At 42.8% G+C, this 12,719-nt stretch overlaps 1 protein-coding gene across 8 annotated transcripts in view; it reads right to left on the minus strand.

Moving 5' to 3' along the window:
- Positions 1-200: 200 nt before the first annotated feature.
- The window catches only part of kcnab1b (potassium voltage-gated channel subfamily A regulatory beta subunit 1b), a 67,667-nt gene continuing 55,148 nt past the window's right edge, over positions 201-12,719 (minus strand). For all 8 annotated transcript variants that reach the window (XM_033651423.2, XM_078173277.1, XM_078173278.1 and 5 more), the window contains 6 exons: positions 6,520-6,605; positions 5,156-5,276; positions 4,986-5,080; positions 2,073-2,193; positions 1,826-1,914; positions 201-1,739 (listed from right to left, as the gene is read on the minus strand). In XM_033651423.2, the coding sequence (XP_033507314.1) occupies positions 1,650-1,739; positions 1,826-1,914; positions 2,073-2,193; positions 4,986-5,080; positions 5,156-5,276; positions 6,520-6,605 (602 nt within the window). In that variant the 3' untranslated portion in view covers positions 201-1,649. The remainder of the gene's footprint in view (positions 1,740-1,825; positions 1,915-2,072; positions 2,194-4,985; positions 5,081-5,155; positions 5,277-6,519; positions 6,606-12,719) is intronic.

Consider the following 12,719-nt stretch of genomic DNA (forward strand, 5'->3'; position numbering starts at 1 on the left):
AGATTCAAGGAAGTCCCCCGGAGCCAATCAGATATCACGCCTCTGAACAAGCGCAGCTGATTGGACGATTCACCGGAAATGCCAGCCTTTGTTCCCATGGAGACAGTGTCACCACAAAAGCAACCAAAAACTAGAGCCATAAAACTCAGGGCTCTGCCAGGAGCATACTTTCCACAAGTCAAATAAATAAGTCAAGTAAATAATTCACACATTATTTTATTATAAAACAGGAAGACACAGACAAACCCCAGCAGCAAACAGCAGTAACTACAGCAGAGTGTTTCAAGTCACAGGTTTTTTCTTTTTACTGCGGTTTACAATGTAACTCAGCAAACAGTTAGTCTACTCTAGCTTTGTTATTTCACTTTGTAAGGGGCGAAAAATTAGAAGGCATCCATTTAATTAATAGAAAATTACTATATATCCTCTAAAACATATCACATGAGAATTAGAAGCTCTTTATTTGTATGTACAAATCTGATGAGGGACACCAAAATACATGTTTGAACAGACAGAACATAACAAACATCATCCCATTATGTAAATATGGCATCTGAGAGAAGTTGGGTAAGAGTACCAGGTGCAATGACTGCAGGGTTCCACATGGGTTTTTTATACTGAGTCTCTTAATAGCTACATGGCTTTGTTGAATTCACAAGCTCCCCCCTCGGGAGCATCTTCTCCCCAACTTCAACTAGACGAAAGTTTTAACCACAACACAGACTGAAAGGAAATGAATCAGACATTATCATTACTGACAGAAAGTCTGGCATAGTCCAAATTAAAACGGGCTGAAGGGGCACATTAGGGAAGTACGCTATGCTGTACTTTTGCATAAGTGAAAAAAAAAATACAACACAGGGATATGAAAAGCTTATTCTGACATAGCTGCTTAATAAGGAAAATATATATATATATAACAGTCAGAACAGATGTTTTGAAACATATTTTAGTTTATCTTAGCTCTCTTGGTATCAGCAACATTGTGAGCATCTTCCAGTACTGAAATAATTCATCACGTTGACGGGGCAGCTCCAGCTGCACTGGGAGGAGTGAGCATATTATCCAGTCTGCAGAGAACAGGCCTGATTACACACCTCATCACTGATTTTTTCTTTACAGCACAAACATCTATATGATTCCTCTAACATTAGGTACATTTTCATACACCTGATCTTTTTTCATGTATTTACTGCCATTAGCTTATGTCACACCTAAGTTTTCTTTTCTTGATGCAAAACACCCTTATTCAGAAAATCATGATTGTTTGTAACTGGCACATGCTTGTCATCAATCAGCTTCATCGTGCAGTGATCTATTTCTCCATGATCTAATGTTATGCTTCTTTAGATTTGTGGTTAGGCAACATGTCAGAGCGCTCCAGAAATCATCTCACTGGAACTGTTGTTCAGTCCAGTAGCCAGCTGCTATAGCTTTAGCATGCATGTTTTGTCAAGTAGCTCACTTTACAATAATGAGTACTGGTTGATCATCATACGGACAAGGAGCCAAGCTGAACACTTTACGCAGTCACACATACAGTCATACGCGCACACAAGCAAAGTTGGGCACACACTCGGGTGCCATGGCTGTGAGAAGTGAGCTTTGATAGGCTTTTTTGAGCATAGTTTCCTAAAACAGGGTCCATCCTAATGGTGGTAGTCCCTTTTACTGTGAGGACGATTTCCCAGTATATGATCCACTTCTGAGGCAATGCCTGCTGTCATCTTTGGAATTACCTGAGATGTGCAAAACAAAGAAAGAACATACTATCAGTGCTGTTGGACTGGACCGCTTGCTCAAGCTTAGGAAACAGACTTTATACCTGAATGGCTCCCAGGTTCTCTGTAAGCTGGCTTGCATTGGAGGATCCCAGCAGCACTGAGCTCACTCCCTCGTTCCTCAGGCACCAGGCTGAAGATCAGAGGAGTTTTTACAGTTGTTATTATGGTGTCAATATATCACACAGAATGTAGAAAAACACTGAATTTAGTTATGAGCAACATTATTTTTGTTTGATCTCACAACAATGTAGAGTTGGGGTTCTTAGGGGTGTTCATGTCGTCCCTCACCTATGGCTAGCTGCGGCAAAGTACAGCTGAGCTTCTCTGCGATATGAGCCAGCTCCTTTAGCTTGGCTTGTTGTTTTCTCCCATCCTCGCTCATTATCTTCTCCCTCAACCACTGGTATGGCTAAAGGAGCAGTAAAAGAAGAAGCATTAAAATAATTACTCATAATCAGGAAGAAATAATTTGAACCAGATAATGTTTAATTGTTTGATGAGAGGAAAAAAATTGGAATATATGATAGACTGTGATAAAATAATGGATGTAGCCACTGTGATGTCACCAATTGGACTGTTGACTCCAGTTTTAAAGCCTCAAGTCAGGCATTTTGGCCGTCACCATCTTGGCTTTTGGAACCACAAGTGAATCAAGGTGATCATATTTGGTCAAATTAACTGTGCGTTCCAATAACTATACTACCTTACTATCAGGAATGATAGAAAAAGATTAAAGGCGCTGTATGTAAGAATGTGGCTAAAACAGTTACTGCACTCAAATTCAAAATACTGCCGCGAGTCATGTCCGCCCCCCCTCCCCTACAGATTTGAGGTTGCTGGACAGCGGCATGCTGGAGACTGATTTTTGCCCACGGGCGGCTGCCGTGGCAGGGCCGCGTCGCCGCGTCCTTGATCTTCGGTTTTCCAGCAGACCGTTCGAGCAAGTCCGGCTTCTCTGCTGCTAACACTGCTGCCGGGATACAGCTGAGGAGGAACCGGCTGCTCATGCTGGGACACTGCTAATGCTGCTTGCCGTGCTGCTGTAGCTCAGTCGTAACTGTAACTGATGCTGAGACTCTACTGACTGCGTGACTGGTAGACGGCGGTGGGTGGCGCAACAGGCCAAAACACAAATTCAAAACATAAACATGATTTGCGGACCGTAAAATATTTTTTTAAATGCGAATATTCTGGCCGTACTATTGTTGTCGGTGAGATCAGTATGTTATATGAACATTATTCCTTAGTCTCTGTGACATATTAGGAGGATTTTATGACTATTTGCTTTAGATTTCTTACATATAGCTCCTTTAAGTATTGCCAAATACAAAGTATATAAAATGCAGTATGCCAAAAAAACTTCTACTACACCCAGTCATATTTTTGCAGTATGCTAGCCAGCCTGCTTTTCTGGCTATTCTGACCCACAATCCTCTGCCCAGCGGTCAATACGTCTCATTGACGGACAGATAGCAGCTTGACAGCTCGTTAAAAGCTGATTGACAGCTCCCAGAAGCCTGGCTGATGGCTGACAGCGAATTCAAATAAGTGAGGACCAGTCGAACAGTAATAATAGGAATATTAATTGTTTAAATTAACAAAATAATCATATAGATTACCAACAACAAAAGGACATAACTATGAAAATAACAATGATAGAAAAATACATATGTAATTTTACTTTGAATTTCCCTTGTAAACTACATACACTGCAAAGTAAAAACAACAGCAGATCTGTCTGGGTTGACCTCCATCTCCGGCGAGCTAGGTGAACAGCATTTTGTTATATCTCCACGGTAACAAATATATGTGCAAGAGAGTCAGAGTTCAGGGTGTAATGTTATGAGACAGTAGTATGTTCTGATTGTGCGCATACTGCGTGCATCAGTACGTACTCTTTAAGGGCAGCTGCGGTATATACTAAAAGTAAAAAGTATGCGATTTGGAATGCACCCTTGATTTGATCATATTTGGACAAATTCAAACAGGTGAGTTATAGAAAACTTCGGCCCTCATAGAGTTGTCATGAATTGGGAAAACTGGCTGGGCCAAAAAAAGTTCATCATTTGCGTGACATGATCGTCACACATTCCTTGAATATATTTATATTCATATTTTGACAATAAATCCCACTTCAAATGTATTTTTGTATGCTTTTTATCACATAGGCCAGCATTACCTGGGACATACATTTCCACAGTTTGCATATAAATGTATATAAAACCTTTTGGTTGCTATTGATACAAATCAAATTGTACACAAATATAATGCTGCAAACATGTTACAATAAAGACAGATATAAGCACGTTAAACTTAATTTTTTTTTTAGACCTTTTTAACACCACTTAAAATGAAATTTAAGACCAAACTTGCGACGGAAATACACACCAAAGTGAAAATATATTCAGTACATTAGTACATTGAGGAGGTAAAAATAGGGGCTTTGCACACATGCAGGTGTTGTGTTGAAGTCTGGTACCCTGTCGAATGCCGTCATGTTTCCCTTCTGTTAAAATTATCTTTCCTATAGCACCAACGCTAAAAAATAGATCGGTGATGTGACTAAAAAACATTTCAGACCCATTCAATCTGAATTTAAGACAATCTAATACTTTTTAAGGGGGTCTGTGGGAACTGACTCGCTTTTGGAGCCAGTCTCAAGTGGCCATTTGAGGAACTGCTGCTATTGGCACTTGGGTGTTGGCTTAATTTTTTTTAGCCCCGGAGGCTGCCTGTTGCCAGCTCACCCTTTTCCCCTTTAAGGGTGGTGGCCTTGTGGGTAACCTGTGAGTGTGTGATGTGTGCTTCATTGTGTGTGATGGGGAAGCAGCTCTCTCGCGGGTGTGTCACGGTGGAGACCACACACAGCAAAGAGTGATGATAGCCAGCAGAAAACTGAGTCTATATAAGCTCAGGGCTACTGCTATACTCATGAGAAGGCCATGTTTATTGTTTTGTAATGAAGACTGCAATAAAGCCATTGTTAGTGAACGGCACCCGAACGCCTCGCTATCCTTCCTTCAGGGGAGTGGTGCGGAATGCTACAAGCTAGTTACCAGCTAATAACGAGCCAAGCTAAATGAATGCTAATAAGCCAGCGTGATCCTAACTATGGTTTGGAGCCAGCAAGCTGTCACTGAGAGATGTAACATGGCCGCTGGGAACATACAGACACAAGGCAGAGAGAAATTTAAGCTGTACCTTCATTGAGGCTCTGGAGGATTCTGGGACGCCGTTCTCGTACTTCCCAGTGATGATTCCACAGGCCAAAGGGGACCAAGACACCACACCCACACCTGAGACAGAGCAACAGTCACTGAGCAAAAGGAAACAAAATCTATTCACAAAAAGCTTGACTTCAGGAGCCTTACCTATCTTATGGTAGAGTTCTGGCAGCTGTGTTTCCACTTTCTCCCTCTGGTAGAAGTGATACTCTGCCTGCTCGCACACTGGTGGAATTAGATTAAACTGCCTGGCCACAGAGTATGCTTCCTAATTGAATGTGAAGAGGGAATAAAAAGAAAGGGGAGAAATGTTCACGAGATTAGGGAGACACGTGTAAACACTGACCTTTATGTTTAAAAATTTTCTTTTTTCTCCCACTGCTCTCTGTATGGCATATCGTGTTCCGACATATCAGCTAATTTTGGATTGCACTACCCGCTTCTAAAGTACAAAGTCGTGCTGATAGCTTCAGTACTGTGGGCAAAACAGACATAAACAGAAGATTCCCCACAGCACTCTACATCATTATAGATGTATTTTAATTTCTGTCTAGCCGTCGGAAATCTCACGCGAAGTTGTCTATGTGGAAATTTAGACAGCCAATTTGTTTCAAAGTGTGTTTCGTGGTTTTAATAAATGTTCCCACATATGATTACAGGGATAGAAAAAAAGTAATATCTATACAATGAGCAACCACAACTTTAAAATCACAGTTCCATTACAATGCAGTGTTCTGCTGGGAAACACAGGGACCTGGCATTCACGTGGATGCCACCTGACACCCATCACCCATCCAGGAAGGAATGAGGAATGTGACAAAGAGCTCATGGTGTTGATGTGAGCTCCAAATCCCCTAGATCCCTATCCACTGGAGCATCTGTGGGACTGCCAGCTTGCAACCAATAGGACTCAAAGGATCCACTGGCAACGCTTTGGTGCCAGACACTACAGGACACCCACAGAGGTCCTGTGTTCATGCCTCGACAGGTCAGAGGCTCCACTGTGGATCAGACTTGGCTCTGACCAGTTGTGGCTTGGACACAGGATCTCTAGGATACTGGCATGTACCACGGATGCTCGACTGTATTGAGATCTGGGGAATTTGAAGGCCAGGTCACTGCCTTGAGCTCTTTGTCATGCTCCTCGGACCACTCCTGAGCAGTGAGGTGCATTTTCCTGCTGGGGGCCACTGCCATCGAGGAGTGCTGTTGCCATGAGGGGGGTTACTTAGCCTGCAGCGATGTTTGGGTGGGTGGAGTGCGTCAAGTGGCATCCACATAAATGCCAAAACCCCAGGTTTTCCAGCAGAACAATGCACTGTAACAAGATGATTAATGTCTTTCAATTCATCTGTCAGTGGTTGTAATGTTCTGGCTGATTGGTGTATATTATCCAGCCTTGAAAAGAGCCCACTTTTTTAACAAATTTTTGTCATTGGAAGCTTTTTTTTTTTTTTTTAATATCTGCATTACTTGTTACAAAATGCACGAAGACTTTTCCCATCACTCACCATGATCTCCATGGCGGACCACCGGGACGTCCCCCAGTACATGGACATCCCCTGGTTGATCACATGTGTCATTGCTCTCACTATCTCTGTTAAAAAAACACACACATAAAACATTAAGGAGCAGATATATGTACATTGTCAATAACCAAACAGTGGATGGCGCCACAACTGCAACTTTTACATAACCAATTTCAATTCTGTTTGTACTGATTGATGTTTCTTTCTTAACAATATTTTCACATACACATACATACTACACCGAAAAATTAGGAAAAATTGGTATTTTTTAATCAGAGAATGACAAAGTTTTCATAAAAGTCGAAGACTACAAGATATTAAAAAAAACCTTTTGTTAAAACTGGCACCTTCAGGACCATGAAGACAAAAATGACGCTTGAAATGTATTCAGCGTCTTTGCAATAAAGTCTTTTTTTATCTCACGTGCAAGCAAATATTCTTTGCTGGCGACCATACGAGTTAATGTGGCACAACGCTGCAGGGGGTTAAATGAGAAGACTCAGCCAACCTTGGCAGAGAGTTGCTTGTGCAGTTGAACAAATCAGTTTAGTTACAGCTGTAGGGGTCGAAATCAGCTACAGTGGCCTTTAGTGGTTTGTGTATTCGAGCCTGAGGATGCAGCAATGAGGTAATGGTGGGTGGAATAGTTGATAAGCAAAATTGTTTTTAATAAGAACCGTGAAGTTCTTTCTCACAGGAGTTTTTAACCAAGGAAGTCTTACATAGGAGGAAATATGGAAATATTTCTCTATATGTGTGTCTGTAGTATGCCGTGCACAAACACTCTAATCACTGAAGAAAACAACAACAAGGCGATCAAGTAATTTATGTGATCACTTTAGTCTATAACTGCTTGCTTCAGACTCTAACTGCACTTAATATGCTTTAATGAAACATGTGCTACACAATATAAAATTCTGAATGCAAAATATGAAGAGAGGTGACTGAAAACGAGGGTGAAGAGATGAGACCACAGCAGAGTGTGATTAAAAAAGAGTGATTCCTTTTCATCAGTAGCTCTCTCTGGACCAAAATGTAGCTCAGTGAGAGACAGAGAGCAAGTGTGTGTGTGTGTGTGTGTGTGTGTGGGTGAAGCAGGTGGGAGGGTAGAGGAATAACAGTGCATCTGCTCCAAAAGGGAGGGAGGGAGGGATTTTGAAGGATGCAATGAAAGAGAAAAATTGTGAACCAAGTAGAAACCTCGGAGGCGCGTACAGTTCATAGTTTCAAGAGTTTGCGAGTGTATGAATAATCCACCCTCAATGACAACTTGACAACTTGATCCACGGCAACATCCGTTCTTACCTACTGGCCAAGTCTTAACATAAATTTCCTGCTCATGAGGCCGCGGTGAGTCATAAACTCCAACACCAGATGCCACACTGAGTGAAGTGCTCAGGTGAGATATCAAGCATCAGTGCCCCGCTCACATCAACCCACTGTGGGTTTTCAAGGAGGATGATGTGGGTGAAGTTGTGGGCACGTGCTCATGCTGATGTGTGCATGTATGTATGAACATGAACTGTATTAATATGCTCTTGAATGTATGAGATTGGTGAAGAATTTAGATGTAAATATCGCAGGAGCTCCCACATCTGTGCAGTAAACAGGCAGTTAGCTTAACTTAGCTTAGCATAGAGGATGGAAACAGGTAATACAGCAAGCTTGGCTCCATCTAAGGACAACAAAAACCGCCTATCAGCAGCTCTAAAGCTCACTAATTAAAACGTTATATCTCCAGAGTTGGACTCTGGAGAGTTACTGCCCTGACCAAGAAATAGTCACAAACATAACCTAACAAGATGCACTGTGTTAATCAGTGAGCTTTAGTGGTGCTGATAGGCACTTTAAGATCCGAGGTTGGCAAACTTTATTTTAAAAGAGCTATTTTTGGCCAAAACAACAGCAACAACAACAACAAAAAAGAGCAAACAAAAAATCTGTCTAGAGCCACACATCACTAAAGTTTCTCCATGACAAATCAATAATATGTTTCACCACAAGATGGCCAGTGGGCTATTTAAGGGTGCTTTCACACCTGCCTTGTTTAGTGTGGTTCAAACTAACTCAAATTCATCTGCCCCCTGTGTGCAGTTCATTTGGGCAGGTGTAAACACAGCAATCGCACCAAAACAACCGACCAAGACCTTCTTGGAGAGGTAGTCTCAGTCTGGTTACAAACAAACTCTGGCGCAGTTCATTTGTAGTGAGAAAGAGTTCTGACCTGGATCTGAACCAACTGCAGTCACTCACATTACACATTGTTTGGGTTGAACATGAGCATGTTACAGTCCTGGAGGATTATTAATGTGCACCTCCTCCTGTACTGCCTTAATATGCACATTCAGCACATCCAATGCATCAAAACATTGTTTTCTAGTTAGAGCCGCGCCTCGTTTTCAAACTGTATGGTTTGACTGAAATGAACAATGACAGCAATATAGTCCACGATGAGCAGCGCTAAAATCAACCTGCGTAGTTGTCCCTCCATTGTGACATTAGAAAGTGTCACATTTATCTTGCAAGTGTACTCTTCTTCAACGTTTTGTTTACTTCCTGGATTTTTCCCACATGGAAATTCTGACCAATCAAGAGCAGCTTTGTCATTCAAGGAATTTGATCTGGTCCGCTTGCAAATGCTGCCGTGAGAACATGAACCAACTCTAGGCAATTATGCAACTTCGTAACAAAATTAGTCCCTGATTCAGACCAAAGCAAGACAACTCTAGGTCTGAAAACAGTCAAGCAGTCAAAGCCACAGGGAGTCACTGCACAGGGGCTAAAGAGCCGCATGCAGCGGTGTCATTTTCTGCTGTAGAGTGAGTGACTAACAGACAGCTACTTGACAGAGACAGCAAACTAGCTCGACGACATGGCCAAACACAAGTATGATGCTGATAAAAAGAGAGTAATCCCACTCAATCATCATTTATGACCCACTATAAGTGTCTGCCCTTGGTCTGTATTTTCCTATTTTCTTTTTTTTTTGCTTTGGTTGGGACATTTTTGGGACTGGCACGGAGTAGCCACCAGGTGTGCGCTGTAGGACACACACAACCAAGAGGGAGCTATGAAAATTGTGAAGACAGTGCCATGAAAACACACATATATAGTAAATGAGTGTGAATCTAGGGTTGACTTTTATTTGGCAATATTGTTTACGACAGTTCCTGCATGGTATACCTTTAAATGCAAATTTGCAAACTCCCAGTATCAGCTCGTCCTTGAGACACTCCACTGAGTCGGGAACATTTGGTCAACTTCAGCCAGCAGGTATCACAGCGTCCGTCTGCAGAGTGCAGCAAGGAGTGTGGAATGAGGCATTCAGCACACACTGATACCCACACTGGTCCGAGCAGGCGTCTATGTGTATGTTTAGGTGTCTAACTGAGAAATGAATCTATCGATAGTTCAATCAGGAAGACTTTCTTTGTGCCCATCCATTCACAATTCTCTCATCACACTCCCATTGCTTCCTCTAATCAGCTGACTATGGGTGTTCATTCCACCATGTTCTCTATCAGCAAATCAGGATGCCTCTGCAAAATTTTAAAACTGCTCTCTCCTCTGCTGTTGTCAGCTGTCATTTTAGGCAGAATTGTCGCACCCTCCTCCACCCCATTCACCTCCAGCCGTCGTATCCAGAGTCCAGGACAAGCTCAACAAAGACTCATTCCTCTACTCATCCAGATCATCGGCACTTCTCCATCTTCTTCTCATCTTATCTTCACCACCAGCGTCTAAACCCCAGGGAGGGTGCCCTATTCAATTATGGATTCATCACCCTCCTTAAATCATACCATCTTGATGGGGGTCTACTTGCCAAAAGACTTTTTCATTCTCGTGCACATGTTAGTAAATATTCTTTTTACTGGAAAAACAAGTCTCTCCTGATTGAAATGCTTTACTGGGAGGTGGTAGTCATTTTAAAGCTTATGTTTATCCTCCTCATGCATACACACAGGGCAGCAATCAATATGTCACACCACAGGAGGTTTTCAGTGGCTGTTCACAGTTCGATGATCGTGGGAAAGAAGGTTTTGAATATGCATCCAAAAGGAAGGTAAGTATTGCGTGGGTGAGATCACCCTGCATGCTGCCCTTTATTGCTCAGCATTTGAGAGAAGAGGCGATATGCTGGTACTTAAAGGAATGTCCTGACTGGATGGTTTTGGGTTTGTGTTCAGCATGCTGTGGCAGTACCATTTTATTTGCTCTTGGCTGCAGGGATTGTTATAAACTCTATTTATTGATGCCATGTCTGCTCTTTTGCTCTCGGCCTGTGTATCCTGTTCATTCACTCCGTGCAGGGGATTTTCATATTCAGGTGATTGAATGGAGTCAATTTGCTGCATATTGCTCTGTCAAAAAAGAGAAATGATGCTGAGTGACTGGTTGGCAGCATTGAGCTGAGATTTGGACAGTTTACTCTGCAGGCTTTGGTATACCTATTAAAAAATTGAGTCGTCAATGCCACAGATGCTTCTCCTTGAGCACATGTACTGTAACGTTAGCGCTTCATGAAGTACACTATGTGCCGACATGTAAGATGAAATTCCAGCTAGGCCTGTAACTCCTCGGGGGCAAACTTCTTTACAGTCTAATGACTGAAAGTGACAACAGTAACGAGCAATAGAGGAGATGAAAAGGGGAACCAGATATTTGTGACACCAAGTTGGGCCTGTTAGATTGGATGCCAAAAGACAAAGCAAGTCAAGAACAAGCAGTGTGGGGGGGAAAAGAGACACACAAAAAGAAGGATGAGTGGACGGGCAAAGGAAAGTGGTGACGGTAACAAAGACAGACTCCGCAGCCATGACATCACTTCTTTTGTCCCCAAGGGGACACGCATTGTCTCACACGAAGTCAGAAGCAGTTAAAGTCACAAGAACAAAGCACAAATTCCACACTGCATGCACACACCTGTTAGTTATCTAGTTATCATATCTTAACACAACATTTGGAGCTCAAGTGGGGCTTTTTGTGCACTGCAGTGCTCATAATCCTGTCTTAAGTTTCAAGAACGTGGGTGTGTGAATCAATATCTTAGACATGCACATAACAAGTGCGGTGAACTGCAAATGCCCACAGAGATGGAGTCCCACGTGTTTGCATGTTAGCACTGCTGCTTCATCCCAGAGAGAAGCTATTTAGAAAATCTTAGAGCAGGAGGAGGACACAGTTTTTGTGGGAGTCTGCACATGCAGTCCCACTCTCTCTCAAGTTGTTAACAGTGACTGACCCTCTGCGCAGTGATTTATGACAGTGGCCTTGCTCCACTGTAATGAATGAAGAAATGAAGAAAAGGTGCACAAGGTTTTACACTGATTAATGAAACGACCGCGTGGCAGGGCTGCTGAAAGCAAAACAGCCTATCTGTCTTTATATTTGTCCGTCATCTCTGGCTCTCTGTGCAGTTTTGATCATCCTGTCAGGCTCTCGATCAATCAATCCATCAATCAGATTAGACTTGTCTACATCAGCTGTCAATGTTGAAGTGACATTATCTGCAAAGACAGGTTACTATAAGGTCTGATGGAGCAGGCTGCAGGGTCTGCCTGCCAGTCACCAGTACTACCAGTGACAGCAAAGCCACGGGAACGATAAGTATGACAGATTGGCCTCCCACAGTCTGCTGGCTTACAGAGGAGGACACATGGGGGGCAAAGGGCACAGGCTGGAAAATATTTAAGTAAGCCCAGTGGGAGTCCATCCGCTCAGCCAAAGGCTACCTGTAGACCAGCATTAGGACTGGATAGAAGAGGGGCCCAAGTATCTGTGATGGCCACCTCACAAAGGAGAAGTAATTGAGGAGGAAACTGGAAGTGTGTAAAAGAAATAAATGGTCACATAAGGTAGATCTTTGGGAAAGGCTGTACTGGAGTGTTGAAGGAATGGAGCGCACAGTAGGGCTTGGATCCATTGAGACCAGCCCAAAAATACACCAGCTTCCCCCTGGGGGGCCAGATAATCCTGCTTCTGAAGAACAGGGAGGGCTGGGAGCGGGTGTAGCTCAGAGACCCTGTGGAAACTAACGATCCCACAGAGATGCAGAGAGAAAGAAAGGGAGAGTGGGAGACTAAAATAGAGGACGAGAGATGAGGCAAGACTGTCAGATTACTTGAAATGTGTGCGCATGTGTGTGTGTCAGAGGGACTCGACCACAAAGACAAACCCCTTTG

Source organism: Epinephelus lanceolatus, chromosome 12 (genome assembly GCF_041903045.1).
Source record: "Epinephelus lanceolatus isolate andai-2023 chromosome 12, ASM4190304v1, whole genome shotgun sequence".
In the NCBI taxonomy this organism is placed as follows: Eukaryota; Metazoa; Chordata; class Actinopteri; order Perciformes; family Serranidae; genus Epinephelus; species Epinephelus lanceolatus.